At 35.4% G+C, this 27,980-nt stretch overlaps 2 protein-coding genes across 2 annotated transcripts; one reads left to right on the top strand and one right to left on the bottom strand.

Moving 5' to 3' along the window:
* Positions 1-33: 33 nt before the first annotated feature.
* On the bottom strand, positions 34-14,772 carry LOC121415845 (stomatin-like protein 2, mitochondrial). Its single transcript, XM_041609206.1, has 9 exons — positions 14,656-14,772; positions 6,999-7,136; positions 6,397-6,496; positions 6,044-6,102; positions 5,365-5,497; positions 4,203-4,355; positions 3,230-3,408; positions 2,091-2,219; positions 34-499 (listed from the first exon to the last, which is right to left on the bottom strand). The coding sequence occupies exons 1-9, from the start codon at positions 14,710-14,712 to the stop codon at positions 281-283; spliced, it is 1,167 nt and encodes a 388-aa protein (XP_041465140.1). The 5' UTR covers positions 14,713-14,772; the 3' UTR covers positions 34-280.
* LOC121415844 (DNA polymerase iota-like) lies at positions 14,640-26,570 on the top strand. The gene is made up of 10 exons (XM_041609205.1): positions 14,640-14,705; positions 16,865-17,019; positions 18,193-18,324; positions 18,813-18,977; positions 19,370-19,522; positions 20,065-20,301; positions 21,884-22,062; positions 22,512-22,603; positions 24,107-24,228; positions 25,226-26,570. The coding sequence occupies exons 2-10, from the start codon at positions 16,875-16,877 to the stop codon at positions 26,254-26,256; spliced, it is 2,256 nt and encodes a 751-aa protein (XP_041465139.1). The 5' UTR covers positions 14,640-14,705; positions 16,865-16,874; the 3' UTR covers positions 26,257-26,570.
* Positions 26,571-27,980: the final 1,410 nt, after the last annotated feature.

The raw sequence follows: 27,980 nt of genomic DNA, 5'->3' as shown, positions 1-27,980 counted from the left end.
TGTTTTCGATTTTCCCCCCAATTTTGTGAGCGAAATATCGGCCCCCTCTCCCTACCGCTCCATGACTACTCCAACAACGCTCGGGCAGTGTGACCAGGCCTTAAGTCATCATCTTATGATCATGTTCTTTCTTCTTTGTTATGACTACATTCACATCATGGCTTAGTGATAGGCAGTCATACTGTATCTTCATATCCATCTTCTGACATTACGCAGAGGTTGAAAAACAATCTTGACAAAAGTTCAAGTCCATTCATTGTCAATCTTCACTCAAACACTGCTATGACTTTTTATCTTCTTCGTTTGAATTTCCCAAACTGAGTCGCGATTTTAGGGTGTCATCCCCGGCAACTGATGTTTTCTTCCCTGTCAACTGGAATCTGTCTATCTCCTGGGTGGGGTGGATCTCCTCCGTGGGGATGGCGGAGTCGGGATCCTCCGGTTCGGCGGCATCAAGCTGCTTCTGGTGGTTGGCTAGATTGCCGTAGATGGCCATTGCCTGTTCACCATAACAACGAAGAAAGATGATATACATGTAATAATGTTGAATTTTCATTTCATTCTGTTTCATTCTGAACCTTTCTTACGCGCTAACCCTTCGCAAATTCAATATACCATTTACCACAAGAAAGGATCACCAGTCGTTCTTAAAGTTGCTCTTAACTTACGAACAGCTTTATGAAACACCCACCTGGTTTATGCATAGTACATGTAATTGGTAAAGCAATGAAACCATTGGAATCATAGGCTTGAAAAGTACAAAAGGCATTTTGGCAAAATAATGGAGAGACTGCACAAACATTTGGCTTATGGATTACAGCCCTATATAACTGGCCCAAAAATTGTGTATCTGCAAAATCGATTTTTGGGTCTCCTTTTACTTTCACCCCCACCCCCTCTGCTTTTCATTCTCTCCTTCCCTTTTCATGTATGTTTGTTCTGGGTTTGTTTTGGTACAAGACGCGATTCATTTCTATTTACTGAGTATTCATCGAATTTGTTCTCCGCTTTTATTAATTGATCAAATCTTATGTTATTAAGGGAACTGTCTTGACAAGACCTCTTTGGTCTTTTACAGCTGTACCTAATTTCAATACTTTTTTTCTATTCAATATGCATGTATATACCATTGAATTACTTTATCTTATCTTGAATTGCATTTTTTATTATGTGTTGTTAAATTTTTTTAATATTGGAATTGAACAAAGTTGAATTGAATTGAATTGAATAGATAAACATGCTGGTTAAGAATCACAGAGCTGAATGTGACATTATGCAAATAATTTGGATGTGGCAAACCAATGGAAGGGATGCTAATTTCATAAACAGATTTTATTTTTTCTTTAGATTGTTCTTTGGGCCTGATATTGCCATCATAACATGATGAAAAGTGGCCCATGGCTGCCACGTAAAAACCATAAACAAATTAAAAGTACAAGCTTTTACATCAAGCTAATTGAATATGAATTAACAGTATTCTTGATATTGCAGCATTGCAAGGGAAGATATAAAGTTTTGAGTGGAAATGATATTGTCAACTTTTCTACAATACACACACGTAAAAAAAAATCATAGAGTATTTGTGTGTGTGTGTGTGTGTGGGGAGGGGGTTAAAAACAGATACAACAAAAAGGTAAGAGTTGGCATCTCTGAAATGGAGGCTCACTCGTTGACAGACATTTCAATGCAAATCATGTACGATCCATCTGAATGGAATATTAAGAATAAAACTCACACTTTGTGTTAAAACATGAGGTAAATCTGTGTGCTTTGTCACTCTTACCACCCAGATTTATCAACCCTTCAATGTTGTAGAACAGGAGTCTTTAAATGAAGAAAAATCTAATATTATTATTATCATTATTATATTTGTATTTTGTTAACTTTTAGACTCCTGCCATTTACAAGCTTTCTTAAAAGCTTTCTGCAGGTGTTCCATTTTCCATTTATTCCTATCACTTACAATATTAATTTACTATGCTTATGTATTTGATCTATTTTTGTATATACATATGGATTTCAAATGTACATATTTTGTTGTTTTTTAATAGAAAAGAATAAATGAATTGAATTGAATATCTGCAACTCACCTGGCCGACCATGCTGCTGATGTCACCAGTATTTGATGGAAGAACTATGGTATTAGAGGTCTTGGCTAGTTTACTAAAGGCTGCTACATACTGCTCTGCTACCACTAGATTGGCTGCATTTGGACCATCCTAAAAGAAGTACAACAATGATGGAAAATTTATTAATTACAAATTTGAGGTTAACTTCTTATAATGGTAACTCATATCATAGGAATGTTTAACTTATAATCAAATTTCTTCCTCAGGCAGTGAGAATTGTGGCGAATATATTATATATATTATATTAGGCACTGGACCTTGATGATGATTTCACAGTTGATGATGATGCCAATGATGATGATGGTAATGATGATGATGATGATGCCAATGATTATGATGATGGTGATGATGATGGTGATGGTGATGATGATGCCAATGATTATGATGATGGTGATGATGCCAATTATGATGATGGTGATGGTAATGATGATGGTGATGATGATGATGATTATGATGATGGTGCTTAAATTATATACTGAATAGTTGTTTGCACATTACATTAAAAAATAAAACTGTAAAAATCTTCAATCTTCAACCTTTGAAAGATTTCACGAAAACTTCATCCGTATATTTATTTTATTTTCCTGCTTTTATTAATATGAACTTGACGTTCGGGTGGACTTTCCCTAACAGTGATGATCATTTTGTTTTAAGTACAGATCGTCAAATTGGCATCATGCTTGAAAAAAAAATCACCTGTCCAATTCAACAGACTAGAAGACTCTTAGAATGCTATCAAACTATAGCTATTGAAATCCTTGTATCTGATTGGCTCAAAGCAAATTTGTCTGTAAAAATCACTGACGAGAAGACTGATTAAACTGCAGTGAATTGAATCAAGACTTAAATAAGATTTTTGTAACACTGGAGTAGAAAGCCCAGTGAGCATTTCATGATGAATATGCAAATAGTTAGTGATTTTCACTACTTGTAAAAAGCTTCTGAAATCCTTGCATCGGAAGAGCTAATTTAGCTGTGAAAATCATTGACAAGATGCTTCGAGACACACTCCGCAGGTCACTGGTAGTAATAACAGAAAAGTTGCCAATTCAAGGAAGTGACATAGTGATTAAGCTATGAAATATCTTTCACTGACTGACCTTTGCACTCATGGCTTGTGATATCTTTGTGAGGGCTTCTGCTCTAGCTTTGGCCTTGGCTATAACAGCTGCTGCCTCTCCTTCAGCTCTGTTAATCTCTTCTCTCTTAATGGCTTCTGAAGCCAGGATGGTGGCATTCTTCTTACCCTCTGCTACGTTGATCTCGTACTCTCGTATACCTGAAGTCCAGAAGAAACATTAACCAAAATGAAAAAATACTGGTTATGATAGTCTGTTTTTTTTATGCTTAAAATATTTTGTAAAGACAATGTATTTAAACACTTTAAAGAATTCATTATCCCAGTTGATTGATTCAATCAGGCATGGTTACTCAGTTTATGCATTCTCCAATCACAAGGTAGAAATCCACTCATTTGTCATGTAAAATACCCACAATGCTTGGTTAATTACACCACTGACTTCCAAATCGCACTATGTTGCCATTTTTACACCTGGGTGAGGAGCACCAAATATAGATTAACCTTGTCAAAATGATATTACTGTCAATTTATTCACTGCTAACAAATAAATTTCTGAACTATACAAAAGCATAGCATTTTATAAGGCTATATAAGCGAGTAATTGGTAATGTAAAAGGAATTTCATCATATGGGATATATTTAGCATATTTCATGATTGTTTCTATGGGGAGCAATGGCCATATGTAGAGGTGGAAATCTGGTGATATTGTATCAGGAAAATTACATGATGTTCAGAGATTAATGACTGGATTAGAGAAGTGGCCTCAAAGAGCCCCCTCATCCCATCATTTTTTTTCTTGATTATAAAAACAGTGGTTTCAAAATATGAAACGCTTCATATAACCCGCGATTCATTTGTTATGGTTTTTCCCCATGGACTATATGAACATGTAATTTGATTAACAAATTTCTGGAATACAGTAATCCTAAGAATCCTAATAATTTGCACCTCTGTCTCTCTAACCTTCAAAATTTAAAAGATCATTACATACCTTCTGATTCTAACACAACAGCTCGTTTGCGTCTTTCTGCTTCAACTTGCATCTGCATAGCTTCCTTGACTTTGGAAGGGAGTTCAATGTCTTTGATTTCATACCTAAGACACTTGATCCCCCATGGTTCCATGGCTGCATTGTTGATAGCCTCTGTTAAGTTAGATAAAATGAGATGGTACAAAGCTGATATACAGGTTTAAAAGTAAATAGAATGTTTATATGAAACCAAGGAGCATCTTTTTTATTGAATTGAAACTGATGATATGTGGTCTCAATTTGTCTAATTTGCATTAAAAAGACTTTTGTAAGGTTATTTTATATTCCCCTTGATATCTTTGACTTTGTACCTAAGACACTCGATTCCCAGATCGTTCTATAGAGCTCTATATTGTGTACAGCTTTGCAGGTCAGATGGATTAAGATGCACTTAGTGCATTCACAGACTTAATATTTGATAGCAAACAAAAGATTTGACTCAAACTGACATGATTTAGCCTTGAATGTACTGATTTGCACAATGACATATGTGAGATTATACAACATTCCCCTATCAATTACTAGTGCCTTTAAGGATATAACTGATGAAATGAGCCCAGTATCCGATTTCTGATATTGAATACGCCTCATCTGTTGACACTGCCCACAGAAACAATCCTTTTTGGGGGGGGGGGGCCTTCCAATCATTCACATCTTAATATATCTATTTCAAAAGTTGCATGGTATTCAAAGACAAAGTTGCCTCTAACATATCAACTGGATAATTCAAGTGGCTCATTACAATAGCTGAGAACTTACAAATAATACGAAGTTTGATGAAACAAGGTCCAGGGGAGAGTTTTAAAAAAAGGACTTGTCGCACGTTTTATCCCAGTTACCATAGTAACATTGCTTCTCAGCCAATCAAAATCAAGAAAAGTTGTCAGATCGGACAACTTGTCGGACAAAAATGTTGACGAAACGCTCCCAGGTGTGTGTTTTATAAAGCTGTCCATAAGATACAAGCAACTTTACAGACGACTGGTGATCCTTTCTTGTGGTAAATAATATACACTGAATTTTCATTGATGTTGATTTAGCGCCTAAGAAAGGATCACCACTCGTAAAGTTGCTGGCAACTTTATGAAACTGCTACCTGGTGTAGACTCCCTCACTCACTCACCCACTATGTTGATGTTTAGAGATTCTCTTTCCTTGAAGACATGATCAAGAGATATTTTACCAATCTCTGATCTCATTGTTGTCTGTGCTAGCTGTGTGACGGCATACTCAGGATCCTCAACACCATAGCTGGCCTAGAATGACAAGTTATTTTCAAGGAATTTTAAAAGAATAGCACAATTCACAATACAATATCAACAAAATAACAATTTTATCAATGTCCCTATTTATTTTTCCGGACATTCATTTTATTTCTTAGGGTATAATACGCATTGTAGTAATGCTGTATTTTTGCAAAGCTGTGAAATTAAAAAAAGATAGACTTTAATAGGCAGTGATCAATAATTTTGAGAGAATGACTGTGGAATGAGAAATAATTTTGCAAGAACGCCATTTGTTCAAAAAAGTTATCTGAAAAGAAATATAGCAAAATCAGCAACACAGAAGCAAACTTGGGAAAAAGTCATATTTGATAGAACACCATGCTTACTTTCATATAATCACTTGGTGGAAATTTTATTATATGCTATCAGAATTAGTTTTGTAATCATTAATACAACTGGAATTTACTTGCAATCTGCAGTCACCAAACAAATCAAATGATCAAAATGACTTGTCAATGTGTAAGTAAAATGGCCCACTCTTTTAATCATCAATATTTTCAATAAGTAAGATATTACCTTGTATGCATCCATGACTCTGAGATACAGAACTCCATCTATCCTTAGTGTCACATTATCTTTATATAAAATGAAAGGGAAACAAAATAAATGGGATTAAGTATTTTCTTTTTGAAAAGTTATCAACATTTCACCCAGTTAATGAGAGAAAAATCAGAAGTCCGATTCTACACACTTTTAAGTAGATTGTAAATTTGTTACAACTCCATGCAACTATAATCTCCAAGAACTCGTCTTGTTATTCTTATTTTGAAATATTTAATATGAATTTGAAATATTTAATCCTGAAAACATAAATCCAACCAAGTTGCCAATTATTGTACGATATTATAAAATAAAACAATAAGTCTTACCATGAGTCACCGCACTTTGCTCTGGAATGTCAATAGCAATTTCTTTCAAACTCTGAACGTACTTGATCTTGTCAAGCACTGGAATCAGTAGATTTAAACCCTGCAAAGAAAAACATTCTTCAAATGACTTCTTGTATGAAATGTTACCATTCAACAACCAATAAACCACAATTTGCAGTTCAAAATGTAGATCTTGGGCCAAAAGTTTATTTAATTAAAAAAATATATATTTTTGATCTACTTCACTGATCAATATCACCTGACTAAACCCTTAGGGTCATCGAAATATTGTGTTCTTGATTTAAAATAGCATTCTTTTTTTTTAATTTCAAAATAGAATTATCCCAGGATATGAAGTACATACACATCTAACAACTTACTATAAAAATGTGTGCATAAGCTAATGCTTAAAAAAACTTGTTTCTTCTCCTCTTCCTCCTCCCATCAGCATATCCTCCTCTTCCCTTTCCCATTTCTCCCCCTCTCATACACCCAACTTCCTCCTTCTCTTTCGTTACCTTCTTGCATTATCTTCTCCCCCCTCATCTCAATGGCATTATTTGGATACTAATAAAAATATGGCAACAACAGTAATAACTCACAGGTTGAAGAGTTTTGTGGAACCTGCCCATCCGCTCCACTACCCATGCTTCCTGCTGAGGTACAAACAGGATAACTGTGTTCACTGCACCACTTGAAACACACCTTGCATTTTGGGTAACAACACACTGCTGAAGTCTCTGTCAATGAAAAAAAATCATATGATTCGAAGTTTTAGGCCTCCTGCCTAAGACTAAGTTTAAAATTTATACAGATTAATCTCATCTCTCACTAAAATGAGGAATTAACTGAAAATGAATTTAGAAATGCAAGTCAAGAATATCAAGTGACAACTTTTTGTCTATTCAAATTTAATTGTTTTTAAAGATTTAACGTCATATTACAAAACATTCATAGAATGATACTGGGCCCCTAACAAGGACAAAACCTGATGCAAGAACTACTGAGAATTGGGTTTGAAATTTGAGTCATTTTAGAATTATAGTAGAGCCTAGAGGTCTACCGGCGGTATTCACAGCGAAATACTACTAGTGACTAGTAGAAGTAGTACTTAAATTGCAATTGTAAAAATTTGAAATGAAAATCATGATGAACCTCTCAAATATTATCAAAGGACAAGTCCACCCCACACAAACTTGATTTGAATAAAAAGAGAAAAATTCAACAAGCATAACACTGAAAATTTCATCAAAATCGGATGTAAAATAAGAAAGTTATGACATTTCAAAGTTTCGCTTCATCTCACAAAAACAGTTATACGAACGAGCCAGCTACATCCAAATGAGAGAGTCGATGATGTCATTCACTATTTCTTTTGTTTTTTATTGTTTGAAATATGAAATATTTTTATTTTCTCGTCATTGTCATGTGAAATGAAGTTTCATTCCTCCCTTAACACGTGGAATTCCATTATTTTAACATTTTGTGCTTCAGGCAAGGAGGTCCTAATCGTCAAATTCGTAAAAACTGAAATATCGTATAATTCAAACAATAAAATACAAAAGAAATAGTGAGTGAGTGACATCATCAACTCTCTCATTTGGATGAAACTGGCTCGTTCATATAACTATTTTGTTAAAAATAAGCGAAAGTTTGAAATGTCATCACTTTCTTATTTTACATCCGATTTTGATGAAATCTTCAGCATTGTGCTTGTCTGATTTTTCTCGATTGAGTATTGATTCAAATCAACATTTTTCTGAGGTGGACTTGACCTTTAAATACCTGCAAGCTTTGCCATGAACATTACATTGCAAAGTTTGCATGGTTTGAAACAAAAATCATGAACTAGGGCCTACCGTATACTAGTTTGTTATGTAAAGCTTGCAATAAAAATCGCGCACGGGGCATCAAGCCGTGGCCGAGAGCTATGAGTATGACGTTAACAGCTACATGATCAAGTACATGTAGCTAGCACTACTAGCCATCGGCATTAAAGCACCACTAGCCCACTCATCCTACGAACGAGGTTATAATATAACCTTGTTCTCAGTTATATCTCCATGTGTGGCAAAATAAGGGTGGCAATGTTTGGCTTATTTTCTCTTTTTCTTTGGGGCAAATGCTTGATTTTTTTACACTGACAGTTTTCATTACACCTATTATTCATACTACTTGGCTCTTATTTCAATTTGATTCTTTAAATCATTTTTTTCTTAATTAAAAATAGAGATCAAAAAATGAAAATTTTCTTGCCATATTACTTTCCACCAATAGAGGGCGTACACAAAAATATGCCCAAAATTCAAGTTTTTGAGCGCTCTGGTGAATACTAAGCCTGAGTCGAATCGATTTTAAAATCGGTGTTCGATCGATGTCATCGAACACCGGTGCAGATTTTGCAAAATCGGTGCATCGAAAAAAAAAAAAATACATCGGCCGGCCGATTCGTTTGGTTTACACAATCAATCATCAAAATATCAGTAATGTCCAACTTTACTACTACTTACTTGATTTCTATTGCCCCCAAAATGAAACCGAATGAGTAATTATGATGCTATTCACCATTAATTTGAAGTTTATTTCGATCATAGTTCGAGTCTTACTCGTCTGCTCGTGCCGAGATAATTTATGCACGATGAATTCATGAATGGAAGTCATGGCCATCGATCGTGCATGCGCAGTACTGTTCTTTAATCAAACCAGAAAATGGCCGGAAATTGACGCGATCAACGTAAAATAAATCTTGCTTTCATGAACAATATTAAAATCATGACCATAGAACATTATTTAATCGTAATATTTAACAATAATTTGCATATGATAATCATTAATATGAATTTAGAGCTTGATGTGAAACGTTTGTATTTCGTTTCAATTGCGGACATCTCATGACGATCGACTTGACTTCTTGAGTCGAGCTAGTGCACTTGTCTAAAAAAAATAATCATCACGTCAGGATTAATTCTCGAACATTGTCTACATGCAAAAACTCTGTTCAAGTTCGTAATATCACCATATAATAACATTTTACATGACAAAACAGAGAAAATTGCGTTTGATATTTTTCCCATCAATTTGAAGCTAGTTTGTGCCAAACTTTGGGCTCTGATTTCATGAATGGGAAAATATGTCATACGTCATCAAACACGCATGCGCATTGTGCTTATTTTCTCGGAGCTTGGAGGAGACGTCCAGAGATGGAACAATAGAAATAATCCCAGTATTATTTCTTCCATATGAACATAACATACTTTGCTGACATCGTCAATATTTTTAGTATGACCATAAAATCTTGTTAAATCGTAATAATTTAGATGAATTTAGGGTTCGATTCGAAACATTCGTAATTATTTTGATCGCATGCTCAATTGTGTCTAAAAAACTGGATTGTCATTATCAGGATTAATTCTCGAACATCGTCATAACTCATATTCCACAATCTTTCCTCACAATCGTTATATCAGTATGGAATAGCACTTCAAATGACCATCCAGAGAAAATTACGTATTTATTCCCATAAATTTATTTGGAGCTCATTTTGGATCCAACTACACAATCTCAGGCAAGTTACAGCGCTCTCCGTTGATTGCAATTGTTTGCTGGCGCTGACATCAAGCACGCCTGTCGTTTCGGGAGAGTGAGTGTACGGAGCTGCGGACGGGGCTGGTGAATGGACTGCGAATGCTAGTCGACCGAAAATCATTCGGATCGACTCTGCGTGATTCATGTCTTTATTATTGTTTCATTTTAAACTTATATTTTGTCATCTGCAAATATCATTGTTAAAGATATTTTGGGAAGAATTCTGCTTTGGTCCCCGGCCTTTTTTGTGTGTTTTGTAATCATGGAAAATACAAACGAACTTTGCTCTGTCATCTGCTTGTGCAACGCTCACCCGGCCAACGCCAGCGCATACCGTCAGTGCTAATCCTGGCACGAGTATTCGACTACTCGAGTAGACTCGAGTGTTGCCTTACTACTCGCGTCACGAGTAGGGAATTTTTATTTTTCGAGTACTCGCGTGATGTACGAGTACTGTTTTTCCACTCGTTCACTCGCTGGATTACTCGCTCTCTTCCGAGTAGAAGACTCTCTACTCGACCACTCGTGTTGAATTGTGAATTTTGCTGTTCATAATTTTACACAGAATTCTTAATTTTTTCACGTGGAACAGTTTATTCACGATGTTTTAACGGCGGAATTGAAGTCAGAGCGCACAAGTCCTGCTTGCGCGGCACAAGTTCAAAATTCATGTGACCGGGGAAACCTAGGCGCTAGCGCTTATGCCAGTAGCGGAGTGGCTTGCGTAGTCCGCTCACTCCGCTGTGTTCGCAGTGCTTCGTACGTTCGTGAAGTTCATGATGATATTGACCGAGAATATACTTTAATTGCATTGTTAATTTGTTTCGTAACTCCAGTACTCCACAGTTGCGACTTACGAGTGCGGCGCATTACTAGCTAGCCATGCGTGTATTTTATTTTTATCCGTTTGTTGAAATCATTTTCGGGGGTAAGATTAGTAGATTCAAAATCGCAACTTACACTCCTATTTTTCGGTTCGCCCGTCGCGTAGCTCGTCCATGAACAAAATAAGCCACAAATTGTTTTTGCAGTCGTTCATATCGACGGGAAGCCTAGTCTGCGCTCAAATCAAAGTCCCCTTTACTGCGCTTGCGCAGCTGCCAATCGTCTGAAGGGAGCTCATTAAGTAGAGACTAGAGCGCGCTTTTAAAATGTATTTGAAGTAATTGAATTTGAATTCTCTCATAGTGCGAACTTGAAGATGATATACAGCCTAAATTCTATTCTTAGTTCTTACTGCTCGCTGTTTCATGAATAAAGTAAACGATTTTATCGTCTTGTAGTAGTAGGAATATAAATTCAATACATACGCTCATAAAACCAGTTAGTTAAAATCATGGGTCGGCTGGGTGCAACTAATATTTTTTTATTATTTCTTTTTAGTACATCTAGTCAAAAATGCCTTTCCTTTATCATAATACGATTATAAACTATAGTGAAACATATGGCTAGATAAATAGTTGTACCCAGCTGAGGGACCCTTTCATCTAGTCTTTATATCGTGTTCTTAAAATTTGATTTATCTCAGTTTTGCACTTTCGTGTTTCATGCATGAGTTCAGTTCATTAGTCAAAGCGGTTATTTATTTCTCATACCGACTGAGTCAATAAAAACGCAACAATTTTTAGGTTTTTTTACTAGTTTATTGTCATAAAAATTAGAGAGCTTGAATATGAGTAAATGTGACATCACTGACATGGTATGGTAGAGCAATTCTTTCTCACTGCTTTGAAACCATTTTTGATGAGTTTGACTTTTCTGGGACAGAGATGAAGCGAGAGCTATAGAAACAGAGAGAGAGGGGGGGAGAGGGTGGATAATGGAGAGAGTGTGAGAAAGAGAGAGACGGGCGAAGGGGAAGAGAGATAAGAAGGTAGAGGAAAAAAGTTCGTTGTTTATGTTAATCGTGATAAGGAATTTTAGTCTGATCTAATTTTATTTCGGGAAGATCGTTAACCTACTATTTTATTGCAAGTAATAACTTATAAGTATTCTTAAAAGAGCACGTCAGGTGCCTATCTATATTAATGGTCAAAATCTGGTGAAAGTGGTGATCTAAACAGTTTCTTCCTTTCTTTTGTATGGCGAGACAAGAGATTATGTGCATAAGATAAGACATCATTAATAAATCAATTTGGCAATTTCATTTTCAATGATCTTTCCAGTTTATATTGCTAATGTCTTGGAAACGAATAGGCAGTTATGTCCCATAAGCAATAATATAGAAGAAAAAAAAATAATATCGAATACGATAATCAAAGGAGGATCGTGATATTAATGATTCTTTCTTATACATAAATACATGTACGATTGGAAGTTTAGAACTGCATCGGCAGTTCGGCACATTTTATTTAACCCATACAACATGTTAATATTGATATATTTCAATGTTGTCAGCGATAAAGTAAAAAAGAATGCCTCTCTGATGAGTGATGAATTTAATTGTACATTGTTTCACTGAAAACTGAAAAGCCCTGTACAATCAGGAAATGACGGACATGCTTTGAGAGGAAACAGGAAAGTAAAATGAAACGAAACGGCGACGCAAAAGCACGCCTCCGCAAGTAATAGTAAGTTCGTAATTGTAGGATTCTTGGAAATGGCAAAGGCCGACGTCCCAAACTAAGTACCATGACAACTTTAAAACTGATAAAATATGAGACTTCGAGAGATGGAAAATAATGAAGTTAATTTTTGCATATTTTTAATTAGGCTTCTTGGTACATCTTGAAGTTCTTGCATTATTCAACATTTCATGTATCAATACTTCATGTCTTACTGTATTTAACATTCTAAATTAGCCGTTATTAGTAGATTAGATTCAACTTTGTGATTACGGTTGTTGTTTTTTATGTGTGTCTTGTATTCCAAATGGCAAAGACCAACGTCCCAAACTAACCGTTACAACTTTGAAACATATAAACAGGAGACTTACAGAGATGAAAAATAATATAGAGTTAATTTTCGCGTATTTTGCTAAGGCCCATTTGTACATCTTAAAGCTCTTGAATTATTTATCATTTCCTCATTTTTACAATACTTCATGTCTTAACGGTCTTTAACTCTCTAAATTAAGCGTTATTACTTATTAGTAGATTAGATTCAACTTTGTGATTACTATTTTGCCGTTGTTGTTTTTTTCCTTTCCTAGTTATAGCCTGTAACTACCGGTAAGTGGCTATTCAGAGTTTTGTTTTTAGAGTTTAAAAAAAAAATGTTCGCAAAATAAACTTCGGAAGTTATGACTGAAAACTTACAAGATGACAATGTTTTGTCCGTTATCTAGACATCAACGGAGCCCTCAAATTCTCATTAGATTTTAGACCCCCCCCTCCTGGCCTAAAGACAAGTGATAAAAGATACAAATAAATTTGGAAATCGGCAAAGATATCACTGAGTGACAGGTGAGAGACTGAGAGTGAGCGCGGGAGTAAGAATATACATGTAGATGTAGCATGGCATTTTCATTTCACGAACTACTTCACTAAATTCCCAATTCACTGAGCAAGATTTATTACGCACCGGGCACCCCAGTTACATAAGCTCATTAAGCTGCGCTGGAAGGAGTTTTATGGGAGAGAAATGAGACAATGTGCATTGACACGAGTATGGCCTTTTCTCAAGTCTTATCGCGATCACGCTACCAAAAATAGTAATGCATTGAAGTACCAAGCTATCATGCATGCGCTGCCGTACGTCTTGATAAAAGGCTGTATCATTGTCAACGACGAGTATGCGAGTGAGATTGTGTTCTGTTCGTCGGCGGCTATGGAATACCAAACAAATTTACGACCTTGGTTCGAACTTCGAAGACGGTATTATTACCAGAAAATAAAGACCAATTTTCCGCTTCAAAATAACTACTTAAGACAGATATACGAGCATTGTATGAATAATCTAGGTAATATCGGCTTTTGAGACGTGAAAAGTTACTGTGTGATAGACCCAGGCTTCGTAATCGTATGGTCCCACCTGTTGCGTTCCGTGATGGACGTTGTCACTCAAAACTCTTGCACATTTTTCCTTCGTCCGAATTACAATTTGGCCGTAATTAATGATCGTAGATGGCGATATTTTAAGGTCAAATTACTACTCGAGTACTCGAGAAAACTCGAGTATTTTTTTTTTACTCGCCTCGAGTAGTAAAATCACTACTCGTGCCAGTGCTTTGCATATGCAAAGCACATCGCATCGACGCAAAAACAAAAGACTAAATTTTCCCCGCCTTCAATATTCGATGCATCGATGTTCGATCGAATTAGAGCTGTCGAACACCGGTTTTCAAAATAATCGATATGACTCAGGCTTAGTGAATACAAAAATTATTCCCAAGTTACTAATGAAAAATAAATCGCAACTGTATGAAAATTTGTAATTTTGGTCTCAAAAGTGATATTTTAATGATTTTTTGAAGTGTGTGCTCTGTACAACATTGGCATACCATAGTCCTACCTGTAGATTCACCACAGGCAGGGTGGTAGCAGTGAACAAGCGCATTAGCCTCACAACACCGCCGCTGCGCCAACGCAGCCGGCGCGGCCGGCCGCGCCCGTACCCCAGGCCGCGCCCATAGCTGGGCGCTTGAATTGACGACACTCAGCTCAGGCAGATTACACAACACGCTCCATACCCATCGCTCAGGATTCATAAAAAATTGAAGTAATTTTACATTACCTGTGAAGTTCGTTGAAGAGCCCCGGTCCTCCTTATCATTGTCGTTATAGGTAACATCTTGGAATTGATATTTATGCAAGGATATTCACTTTGTCTAATAATATGATGAAATCTCAAGTCAAAACCTCTTTCACAAGACAATTTACGTGCCCATTCAATTATGTACGGTATGGTGGTTGTAATTGTACAAATGAGAAAGAAAATTTGACTTTGGTTTGATTAAATTGATTAATTGGAATTGGGATTTGATTAATAGTCTACTAATGTTAGGTCTACATTGTATTTCAGTTTATAAAAGTACTAATAAGTGCTATTTCTATAGTACAGCTTTTTGAAAGAAACATATAAGTTAGGCCCAGTAATATATATTTTAGTATAATGCAGAGATACCAAGTTATGACCAGCTATGCGTGAGATTTTCTGTGAATCTGAGTGAGATCACAGACATTGTGTACAATGTCTATGGGGATAGGCTGTGATAGTTGCGTGAGACAGAGATTTGAGGGGTTGAACAAGAGTCCAAAATGCTTGAGTCTCACGCATAATGCGTGAGACTTGGTAGCTCTGATAATGCGACATTTAATTGCTCATGTGAAATGACTTGTATTGGCTTTGCATGGTCTTTGGGATTAACACACTCATTCAATGACCTGGATATGGATTAAAGTTAGATCTACTGGTAGAATTGTTTTAAAGAGGACGTTCAAACGCAATCACCTTTAGTTTTAAAAATCGTTTCCAGGAATGCAGATATTTTTATGGGGGGCCAGGGGGGAGGGGGCATGAAGGGTCACCTAACATTGAAGGTTATGTCATTTTTCTTTTCTTTCCTAAACATTTTAAGTTAAAGAAGGGCTTTTTTTTCATAACTTTCAAGTTTCCAATTTAAATTCAATTTGTAATTTTTTATGTCAAGTTTGCTCCAACTTTTATCTCACTTATTTCAGATAAACTTTTGACTAAAACCAGTTTGGTTACAGTATACTTGAAGTGAATAAAAGGTCAAGTCCACCCCAGGAAAATGCTGACTTGAATAAATAGAAAAAAATCAAACTAGCATAGTGCTGAATATTTTTTTTTAAATCAGATGTTAAATAAGAAAGTTATGACATCTTAAAGTTTCGCTTATTTTTCACAAAACAGTGATCAATGTGCACTAGGTGAGTCAGCTCGATGATGTCCATCACTCACTATTTCTTTTGTTTTTTATTGTTTTGATTATACAGTATTTCATTTTTTATAGATTTGACAATAGGGACCAACTTGACTGAACCAATGCTAATTCCACATGTTCAGGGAGGAATTAATTGTTGTATCACTTGAGGAGAAAATTAGAATACTGTACTGTATTTCATATTTCATATAATAAAACACAAAAGAAATAGTGAGTGGATGACATCATAGTCTCCTCATTTGCATACCAGCCAGGATGTGCATATAACTTGTGTGAAATTACGCGAAACTTTAAAATATAACTTTATTATTTTACATCCGATTTTGATGAAATTTTCAGTGTTATGCTTGTTGGATTTTTCTCTTTTTATTCAAATCAACTTTTTGTTGGGGTGGACTTGTCCTTTAATTCTTCCAGTTACATTATAGGTAGTTTGAAAAGGAAATGAAAGTGTGAACTCAAACTTTGTAATCCAATTGAAACCAAGATCTTCTGGAGTCTAAGAAATGAAATGAAATTGCTTGCACATTGTTATGAGGAGGAGTGAAGGTTAATATTGATTTAAACCGATTCAAGTGAAAACAATTGCAGCAAGATGGAGATTTCATCTGGATTCTGGTCCTGATACTTTACTTTAAATGTTATTTAATTGTTGCAATATTCTGAAATTGCAACTTCTTTGATATGATGTCAGTCATAGCAAATATATTTTGTTGGCATGAATAATATTTCAATAAATTACCTCACTTTTGTGTGTAAAAAAACATTGGTTCAAAATATTGCAGAGTTGTACTTGTAGACCATATTTACCTGTGTGATATTCATTCACACTAAATAGTATGACATTTGGTATGAATACCGGTAATGAACTTTCTCCCATGATAATAAGAAATCCTAATTTGAAAAAAAAGTAATTATTTGTATTCTCAAGACTCAAATATCTACAGCTATGTGGTCTATTATTGAATTGAATAATGGTAGAAAGACTGCCAGGGGCACTCCTTCTGTTGCAATTTATTATCTATCTTTTCCCAGTCACATAGATATGGAAGGGAGATGGGAAGAGCAGGATGACACTGAAGATGAAGCACTCAATGAGGAAGATGACATTGATTGGAGGATGCCGTCAGATCTTGGTTCACCCAGCATCAAAACCTCTTCGTTGAAAACACAATTGTCATCTTTAACTGGTAATTAATCAACAATAGATGTTAAAGTACATGTATTACTTCCTAGCCATCATATTTCATTTTTCCTTAGACCTGGTTTTCAAATATATAGAATTAGAAAATGTTATCAAGTTGACCTCTTGTTATCACTTTACAAAATCACTATATGAGACTATTAAAGTAAAAGTATGCTTCAATGGCTCTGGGAGCAAAATTTCTATGTGTTTCTCATATTCATCATGGACAATGAACTATCTTGTATCATCATCTTGTTGATTTTTTTTTATTATAGACAGACCAAGACAGTTATACCAAAAGGATTTGTATGTTGAGGTGTTTATAATGTTTTCTCACTTTTTGTAAAGGAGAAAACATTGGACCGAAAATCAGGCCCCTGTGAGCTCTGCTCTAGGAGATCCATAAAAATAGAGGATTTTTCATAGGATTAAGGTAGCAACTTTCCTGGGAGAGTTGTCCTGTTGAGACTCATTTATATGGAAAGAGTCGATTTGCATAAAAGTAGAAGAAAACAACACTTAGAAAATTTCATCAAAGTCGGATGTAAGATATGAAATTTTACGACTCATTTCTCACTAAACATCTATGCACAACATGGTGATATTTATGAGAGAGTCAATAATGTCACTCACTATTTCATTATTTTATTATATGAATTATACAACATTTCAGTTTTTGCAGATTTGACACTGGATTCAAACTCCTCATTAAATCACATTGCTGGTGATTCCATATTTTAGGGAAAAATCACACTTAGTCACGCATTACGAAGTAGAATGAAAATTAAAATATTCGTAGTTCATATGATGAAATAGTGAATGGGTGACGTCATCAATTTCATCATTTGCATAATGGTCAGTATATACAAATGAGGAAATTGAAGACATCACCCATATTACCTTTTTTTTCAAATTAAGTAAAAATTGATTAAAGTGTCATAACTTTTTTTTATATCTTACATCCAATTTTTATGAAAATTGAGCATAGAGGTTGTTTGATTTAATATTATTCAAGTAAGCTATTTATTGAGGTGGACTTTCCCATTAAATGAACACTCTATATGATGTAAGTTATTATTATTTCATTTTTCATAATAATCATTGATTATGCAAGAGTAGAAGTTATATGTTCATGTACATTGTTGTAAAGACTCTACCTGGTAATATTTCCCAATAGATGGTAATAGAAGTGAGCCTTGTCTACAGTCCAAACTTGGTCATTCTAGGACGATTGTTCACATTGATCTAGATTGTTTCTACGCCCAAGTAGAGATGCTTCGGAATCCAGCACTGAGAGATAAACCATTAGGTATGTACATACAAAGCTCTATCCCCAGATAATGATTGAAAGAAAGCATGAATGACTGAACAGAATAATAGATGGGTAGGTAGCTCGCTAGATTGACAGACAGATAGCTAGAGGGATGAGGTAAATAGATAGCCCTTATTTAAAAAAAAAATGATTGCATATAAAAATCAAGGAAAATCATTCAGTTTCAACTGATATTTTGTGAATTTTGATTTATAGCTAGAGGGATGAGGTAAATAGATAGGCCCTTATTTATTTAAAAAAAATGATTGCATATAAAAATCAGGGAAAAATCATTCAGTTTCAACTGATCTTTTGTGAATTTTGATTTATTAAAAAGAGATATTCAGGACTTTAAGTTTATTTAATATTAATGTTTTCCTTTTGATGGTAAAATATGGCACAATTTTGTTTCCTAAGTCATGTACCAATAATTGATATTTTCACATTTTCTATTAATACCGTTTTCCCCTTTTAATAATACACAGGGATCCAGCAGAAAAATATTGTTGTGACCACCAACTACGTTGCTAGAGCCAGAGGTGTTTCAAAGCTTTCCTACATCAAGGATGCTCTCATCAAATGCCCAGACCTTGTCCTTGTTAGCGGTGAAGATCTTACCAACTACAGAGACACATCTACCAAAGTGACTGGTGAGAAGTGAAATGATATTGCCTTGCATCATATTTGTCTTCGTGGCAGATTTTGGAAGCCCTGGGACAGTTTCAAAAGTCTGCTTTCATGTACAATACTTTGTACAATCCAGTTTAAAATGTAATGCATTGTAGCAAATTAAGCAGGTCCCAAGAAGTATCATCACGGTTTCAATATTTTACCCTGTTCAAAAGCATACAAGAGATGTATAAGAAAAGTAAGAAGCTAAAAAAAAAAACCAAACTATCCCAACCCAGTGCCATAATTATTTTTTATGAAACTATAAAATCTGGCCACTCAAGTTGTTTGTGTAGAAGGTGATAACTACATGTACATTTAATTTTCAGCTTTAAGGATTTGCAACAATGTTTCTGCATTTTTATATTTGCAGAATTGCTTGAGAAGTTCTGTCCATTGGTTGAAAGACTTGGCTTTGATGAGAACTTCATGGATGTCACCCAGCTTGTAGAGTCACGACTGACATCATTTGAGCAGGAGCAACTAGCTTATATTGGTCATAGCTATGAGAACGATGCAAAAATTGGTAATGGCCATGGCATGTTGACACAATAAATATGATAGCTTGAAGCTATTTGTGAGATGGCTGCATGACTTTAAAGTTTTGTTTTTATAGTCCAAAATGTGATATTATATTCAAAGTTCAATATCCTTTGCATGAAAATTTGAATTTCTTTTTTCACTATTAATCTCTACTGCTTAGGATTGAGGATTTTTTTAATGGAATGTAATCCTCCATTTCAAAAGAATTAAGATTGTTCACTGTTTAGAAATTCCACTATAAAACCCATTTGTCATCAAGCTACTATTCCTGTACCCAGTTGTATATTGTTTCAAAACCTTTTTCAAAATACCTGAAATATAAGTTTTACATAACATGAAGTTTAATGGTTTGAGAAACAATTGCTCTAATTTTGTCTGTCTAAACTTATTTGTCTCTATGATTCATTGTCCAATGATGTTCTTTTTTGTGTGTTTTTTTTTGTGATGTGATTAATAATCATTTAAATTCCTAAAAATATAAAGAAACAAACCAAATCAATAACATTTGCTCCATCTCTTTCATAGTTACCCAGTGTCAATGTGGGTGTAGAGAACGCTTGACCATAGGCTCTCACATTGCAAAGGAGATGAGGGACACCCTCAAGTCCAAGCTGGGGCTGACCAGCTGTGCAGGAGTGGCTACTAACAAGCTCCTGGCCAAGCTTGTTGGTGGTCATCACAAACCCAATGACCAGACAGTGCTCTTCTCTGAGTGGACTGACTCCTTCATGCAGACATTCACCAAACTGAGGCAGATTCCTGGTGAGCACCTTACATTTTATGATATGATGTGTTCAATAGACTGTGTTATGATGTCCTGTTTATGTATCTTCATGTCGATGCAAGAACCCACTTAGCAAAACATTTTCACACACTGCATCAGAGCAGAAATGCCCTTATGCAATGCTCTTGGGGGTGCTGCTAAGATCGTTTTTGTACACATGAGATGTGCAAAAGTGTGATGATAAGGGCATTCTTGCACTGACAGTACGATATGTAGTCTTTAAGTAGTCATGCCATTTGAAAACTCGCCTGGTGTAGAACCAATGAGATTTCCTTTCATTCAACTACGTTCATTATCCACTGTTATCTCACCTTCATGTATGTAAGAAGTTGCCCGCATGAATGAGCATAGTGTTGCATTGACAGTGATCACATGATTGTTTTAATGAAACTTTACCAGAAAAAATGAGTGGAATATTGAATAAACTATATTTTCATGGACTTTATGAGACTAAATCAATTTTCTGCCAGTTATCCTTGAGCTATCATTAAATTAACCTTGGAATCATACACTCTCCTTGAATTGCCTTTATTTTTTCCTTCAACATTGTCATGAACCATTCCATATCCCACCGCTGCCACCAAAGTAATGTTGAAGGAAATACTCTGCGATTCTAGCAGAGTTGAACGTTCTAATGGTTATTCTATATGGCAGTCAAGAAATGCTTAAGAATAGTGCACCTACAGATGGTGACAGACATTTCATCAATTATTACATCTATTGAGTGGAGGTGTTTTAGTTGAGTGGTCTGAGGCAGAGATGTAGTCAAGGCCACGTTTTGCCATCCTTGGCCTTGGCCTGAGTCACATGTACAAAGTCTATGGGAGAAGATTTTCTCCAGTGACCTTGTGACTCAGAAGTACCAGCCTCGACTACATCCCTGGTCTGAAGTGCCTGACTAGACACTCAAGAGTCTGGGGATCGATTCTTGTCCATGGCACTTTGTCCAAGGCATTTCTCTCCACTGCTATTTGATCATATAAATGATCTATCTAGGCATTATCAGTATACCTACATTTGCATGTGTTTGAACAAAAAGTAAAAACAAAATATCATAGCACTGTATATAGGAAGATATGTTTGAGCCCCCTTTGATTGAATACGTCTAAAAGTTGGCAAGTATTATAACATGGCTAATATTGGCAATCTGTATATTGCTCTGTTACTGACCTTGAGTTTCCAGAAGTGTAAATGAAAATGTCTCTGTATATTGTCACATGACTACCGTTAATCTAAAATTAGAGCTTTTGTAGCTTGTTCCAAAATGAATACAGTGGAGTGCTTTCTTTATATTTGAAAAAAAATATGAAAACATCTCCTCCCTATATATTTGTATGTTAAATCTGATTAGATTATAAAATGTAGTTAATTAGAAAATATGATTAACTGTATATACCAATTCGTACCTTGACCTTATAGAACTTTATATTGTTTTTTTTCTTTAAAAATAGAGAGGAATTGCATCAATTCTTTTTGTGTAATTTATGTTATCCACATGACTTTGGAAAGAACAAACCTAATGAAAAATATTTGCTTTTTAACTTTCTTCCCTTAATGCAGGGATCGGTCATTCTTCTGGCAAGAAGTTGAAAGACATGGGTATACAGAATTTAGAGGAGCTCCGAGCAACACAGATTTTGACGCTTACTGACCAATTCCCTAAACAACAAGCTGAGACAATGCTAAGACTAGCTCATGGGGTGGATGATACCCCAGTGGTCAGCAAAGGCCTTCCACAGGTAAGTGACTATTGATAAAGTATCTATCAGATGTGATTTCAAAGTCAATCAAATTGAACAGACTTCATAATTTTCTTTTCACAATTGACATTTCAGATCTCTTCATTGTGATCAATTTTCTTCCTTGCTTTTCTTGTCCAATTTGTAAGGCTAGCTGTTGAGTTTACTGATGAATACCTGTAGTACTTCAAGGACCTTAGTTTGGTGTGCTTACTGACTTGATAGGTCACTGGAATATGAAATGCCAGAATCTGCATCCAAAGTTTGGTGTTGTAATGAACTATGTATATTTTGCAAATAAGTTTATAAAAACTGATATTGAATTGCTTGTTCATGTTATGGCAAATTAAAATGATAGTAGTCTATAATCCTTGAATAGATGCCCTCTAACTTAGATTATCTGTGTATTTATACATGCTGCATTAATGACTTTTGTTGTCTTCTGTCAGAGTTTGAGTGATGAGGATTCATTTAAGAAAGTTGGCACACTGCAAGCAGCCAAGGAGATGATGTCGGGTCTCATTAAAAATCTCATCAAAAGGTATTTCTGAAATTTCAACTTTTCTTCATTCAGGTTTTCTCTTTCAATTCTCATCTCTATATTTTCTCCCAAAAATTTCAGTATTTTATTATGGTCCAATTTTTTTTTTTTTACATTTACTGTAAAAGATGTAAAAGTAAAATTTATTTCAAAGAAAACCCATGGTTGAATCTATTTAATTTTTGGTCATCTAAGAAGTTATGACAGTCCCAAATATGTGTCCAAGAGTTAATAAAGAAGCTCATGGCTCAGAAGAAGAGCACATGCTCTGGGCTCTGTTAGATAAAGATTCGCAATCAATTGCAAAATGGCTCTCACTTTATCAAGATCATTCTTGCTAGCACATATTGTTCTTCAAGACTTCTATGTTAATTGATCACAAATTCTTAGTTACAGCCTTGTGCTCAAAACCAAGTCATCATACTTGTATCCTCATCAATACAATCTTCAGTACAATGTCACTTGGAAAGAGCATCAAGCCTTTGGACCCCTGTTTTCTTACTTATCAAGGGTAGACCAATAGAAACCCTAAATACTAACCATGAAAATAATATCCTGGCAAGCCAATTTATTATTGGCAAGGTGCTAATTTGCTCTAGGGGCAAAAGAAATTAAAGCTTTACGTTTTCAGAATCTTCTTTTTTTAACCAGGATGTATCAGAAATCTACAAGCTAGCAAAAAATAAAAATTGAAAAAAAATCCACAAGCATTTTTATTTGGAAAACGATTATTCCCCAGGTACCACAGGGCCCATTTCCCCAAAAATTTGACGTTCCCTTTAGTGGGGTTGGGTATTCATGCATTCTTCGCAGCATGGGGGGCATTTCATCAATATTGTTTGTCTGACAGGTGGTCGGGGGGGGGGTGTTTCACGAAGATTTAAGTATGACTTAGAGTCGCACTTAAATGCTGGCGTCTTATTGATCAATATGCAGTAGTGCGTTTCCTCTTGGCCTGATCTGACCAATGTGCATGCCTTTTAAACCTCACGCAACTAGACATTTAAGTGTGACTCTAAGTCATACTTAATTCCCTTGTGAAACACTGCCAGATCTGGGCCCCATCTTACAAAGAGATACGATTGATCCAATCAATCATAACTATTTGAACCCATCAGTGTCATAATTTTTTTGATAGGATAGTGAATTTTCAAGAAAACAATGATGCAAGGATCGACTCAGAGTTAGAAAATATTTTGAACAAACATGCATAATACATGTTGACCTTGCTGGCAGTCCATAGTTACGATTGATTGGATCAATAGCAACTCTTTGTAAGATGGGGCCCTGAACTGTCCTTGATTTGATTAGCTGAGAAGCACAGTTCATTTGGTATAAACTGTCCGATAAAACCGGACTCGTCGGATAAAACTTCTGACGATTCTTTTCATGAAATACTGCCCAGCTAGGTTAAGAAAATAAACCACCATAGAATGTGTTCACCTATGATATCCAGATATTCATGGTCAGAACTTGATTATTTTACATCCCTTTTTCTTTCAGATTGCATTCAGATGGTAGGATTCCAGCCACTATGAGGTTAACAGTCAGGAAATATGTGCCAGGATCTTGGCACAGAGAGAGCCGACAGACTGGGATCTCGGCTAACCTCTTCCATAAACAAGGTAGGCACAACCTTTTATGATGGTCCGGTGGGAAAATTGTCACCAGGTCTACACCCACTTCATATCTACCTTTTGTTTGGTGTCATCCCACATGATCTAATCTTAGTTTGTCTGTAACCATTTAAAAAAAACTATTTGGTCTTTCTTGCATTCAGCCCCTTTACCATTTTGTCTAATCTCCAGTTAGTCTATACTAATTTCATCATCATCCTCTTGGTCTTACATAGCTTAGTCTACATGATTAGACAAGCTATTTATGAATTATACTTCAATTTTGTAAAGTGCAAAATAATTAGTAGATGAAGTTGAAATTTGATTATCTGGGCATTAGACTAAATTGTGATGGGTATTAGGCCATGTGTAGTGTAGACCAAACAGAATTAGGCCAACATGAAAGCGATAGCAGATCAAATAGGTTTAACTCGTGCGTTACTGGACTTTCAGATTTGTAGACTTACTTACTGCTTGTTGACTATTTAAAGTGAAAATATGTGGCACTTATGGTTCCCTTGGATCCCAAATGAAAATCTGCCATTTTTTTTTAATCAATGGCAGATTTTTTTTTATGGCTATACCCTGGCTTCCCCAAAAGTGAGAGATTATTTTATGTGTGCTTTATTGATGTTCAAAATGCTATTATTCTTTTATGACATAGGGCAACTATGTGCACACGCAGGATATGTACACTTTCTCAGGCTTGGTATTTGCATTGCTACCATAATGGTGCATAGTATTGTGATTTATGAATTGATGTGCAGGTAACTCTACCTAAGCCATCTTTCCATAAGTTAAATAATCGCTTAAGTCAAAGCAATTTCGTAGACCATATTATTCAGTGTTATATACCTCTTCTAAGTCTAACTTTGCCCAAGTCAAACAGATTTCTCTGGTCCCAAGAGATTAGACTTAGGCAGAGTTACCTGTAATTGTAAGCTTTCTGTATTGAGAGGCTGTTTTTCCAATAAATACAAAGACTTTTCTGTTTTCTATTGCATAGATGATGCTTGCCTCCTTGAGAAACTCCTGGAAGTAGCAGTTGGCCTCCTGCAGAAGTTGATCAACACCAATCGGCCATTTCATCTGACACTCATCAACATCTGCTTCACAAATCTGAGGTCAAAGGTCACCAAAGGTGCTATTGACACCTTCTTCAGCAAACCAGCTGTGAAAGCAAAAGATACAGTGTCATTACAGTCACAAGGTTCTTGTGAAGGAAAGACGAGAGAGATGGGTGTCCAACCGCCAGAGAATGACAACAGTGCCAGCGTATTTGAAGGTCGAATGTTGGCCAGCGGTGAGGTCAGGGGCAAGCTGGATTGTGGAACCCTGAGTGGAAGCGGACTTAAGGAGGAAAAGAGAAAATTAACCATGCTCTTCAAAGAGCAATCCAGCCAAAAAGTGGATGAAGCAAGTTTGAGGACAGCAGTCAGTTCAACAGGCAAGAGAGATGCCAAAGGGTCAAAATCTTTCTTCAAAAAGTTGGGTAGCTCTCCTAGCAAGAAATCAAAATTATGTGATGGAGTGTTTAGAACTGCAGGAAAGCAGAGATCAGTTGATAAGGAAACGAGAGATCAGTCAAGTTGGACTGCAGATGCAAACAGAGATTCACCTTCCGGAGAAATTGATGACTATTCCTTGATTCTTGAAGAAACTGCACACTTAAGGCAGTCTTCAAAGAGGTCATTTGAGGAGTCATCGCTAAATGACACGATGGAGGGTAATATAGATAACTTGTCTAAAAGACTGAAGAATGACTTGGACTATGATGCGAAACCTACAATTAGTAAACAGAGTGTGGAAGAAGTAGAAGTTCCTTCCAACATTGATAGGTCTGTTTTTGATGCGTTGCCTAGCAACATGAAAGAAGAGCTAATTGCGAACTGGAAAAGGGAAAAGAAGCAGAAAGAAGATGAATATTTGATGGCAACGTCTTCTCAGACTTTGCATAAATCTAAAAAGTCATCTTCATCGACAAAGAAAAAACACCCTCCTTTTCGGAACACAATTACTAATTATTTCAAGCACTAGGCCGAAGAAAATTCTTATATGACATATGATGTGCAATTACTTTTTATTGATTTGCTAGGTCACATTTTTATGAGGTGTCAAAGTGAATCTTATTGAATTTCAGCAAAGAATTATAAGTGTGTATGAAAAATGCAAAGTCTGTTCATAGTCATAAAGAAACCAGCTAACTCCCTGTCTTTCCATTACTCCCCTTATGCTCTTCTCCTTTTTTTTCACTTACAGTCTTCTTCCCTCCCTCCATCCTTTACTCCACTCCACCCCACCCCCTTTATACCATAAACAATTCTATCTATTTTATGCAATTATACATTCCCCAAAAAAATCAACTCCACATTTTACAATATAGGTACACTGTATTTGTGGTAAATATAACATTTATTACTCATGCGATTTCCAGTAGAAATGTGACTTGGTATTTGTAGAAACCTATGCTTAAAGGTCAAGTCCACCCCAGGAAAATGCTGACTTGAATGAATAGAGAAAAATAGAGAAAATGCTGACAATTTCATCAAAATCGGATGTAAAATAAGAAAGTTATGACATTTTAAAGCTTTGCTTATTTTTTCACAAAACAGTGATATGCACAACAAGGAGAGTCAGTCGGTGATGTCCATCACCCACTATTTCTTTTGTTTTTTGTTTGAATAATACAATATTTCCTTTTTTATAGATTTGACAATAAAGACCAACTTTACTGAACCATATGGTATTAAACAATACTAATTCCACATGTTCAGGGAGGAATTAATCATTGTATCACTTGACAATGAGGAGAAAATTAGAATATTTCATATTTCATATAGTAAAATACAAAAGAAATAGTGAGTGGATGACGTCATAGTCTCCTCATTTGCATACCAGCCAGGATGTGCATTTATAAACTGTTTTGTGAAATTAAGCGAAACTTTAAAATGTCACAACTTTCTTATCTTACATCCGATTTTGATGAAATTTTCAGTATTGTGCTTGTTGGATTTTTCTCTTTTTATTCAAATCAACTCAAATAAAACACGACACACATGTATCATTATATAAAAAATGGAAAATCAATAATATTGAATATTACTTTTTGATAACGAAGAAATTAGGACTGCCTCTTATCAACTCATAATTCTAGCTGGAGTAAACTGGTAGTTAAACTGGTAGTTTGAATTTTTTTACAGGAAAGAATTATATAATTTAAATAAAATACTGTGATATTCGATTGCAGGATATTTTATTAATTGCACTATGTCTTGAGCATCATTTACATACATTTGAAGAGTAATACTGGAGCATCAATTGTAATATCAATTAGAGCTCTGATCTGGCTATATTTAACCCTAAAAGGACTGGGCAAGTAGAGATGTATCGAGGACTAGGGGCATCATGGGGGCACCATGCCCCCCCCCTTCTGATCTCGGCTGTCGTTCGTGCTATTGTGCCGAAATTTGGCACGCACATTTTTCACCACATAAACTACAAGCTAGTATAAAAAAAATCTGAAAATAATCATTTTTAATTATTATTAATAAAATAAGCAAATTTATTCATGAAAAACATATTCATATTTAACACCCTATTTCACTTCAAATTTCTTCTTTTATAGCAGATCTTTGTAATCTAAGGTTTCCACAAATAAAAATTGCAAAAGCCAATTTTTTCCTTATGTATTTGTTTTTTCATCTTTTGTTTTTCATTGTTTTTTTCAATGGAATTCATTACAGACCATTTAACAACTAAAT

The sequence above is a fragment of the Lytechinus variegatus genome, chromosome 5 (genome assembly GCF_018143015.1).
Source record: "Lytechinus variegatus isolate NC3 chromosome 5, Lvar_3.0, whole genome shotgun sequence".
NCBI lineage: Eukaryota > Metazoa > Echinodermata > Echinoidea > Temnopleuroida > Toxopneustidae > Lytechinus > Lytechinus variegatus.
Note: the sequence above shows the minus strand (reverse complement) of the source record. Positions and strands in the feature narration are given on the sequence as shown.

What these genes read in the sequence shown, in the direction of transcription:
- LOC121415845 (XM_041609206.1), bottom strand. Translation starts at nt 14,712, where the DNA reads ATGTTACCTATAACGACAATGATAAGGAGGACCGGGGCTCTTCAACGA. An exon ending in TGTTGTGTTAGAATCAGAAG is followed by an intron (nt 3,409 to 4,202) that starts GTATGTAATGAT and finishes TCTGGACTTCAG; the next exon opens with GTATACGAGAGTACGAGATC. An exon ending in CACAAGCCATGAGTGCAAAG is followed by an intron (nt 2,220 to 3,229) that starts GTCAGTCAGTGA and finishes TACTTCTTTTAG; the next exon opens with GATGGTCCAAATGCAGCCAA.
- LOC121415844 (XM_041609205.1), top strand. Translation starts at nt 16,875, where the DNA reads ATGGAAGGGAGATGGGAAGAGCAGGATGACACTGAAGATGAAGCACTC. An exon ending in CAAACTGAGGCAGATTCCTG is followed by an intron (nt 20,302 to 21,883) that starts GTGAGCACCTTA and finishes CCCTTAATGCAG; the next exon opens with GGATCGGTCATTCTTCTGGC. An exon ending in TCAGCAAAGGCCTTCCACAG is followed by an intron (nt 22,063 to 22,511) that starts GTAAGTGACTAT and finishes GTCTTCTGTCAG; the next exon opens with AGTTTGAGTGATGAGGATTC.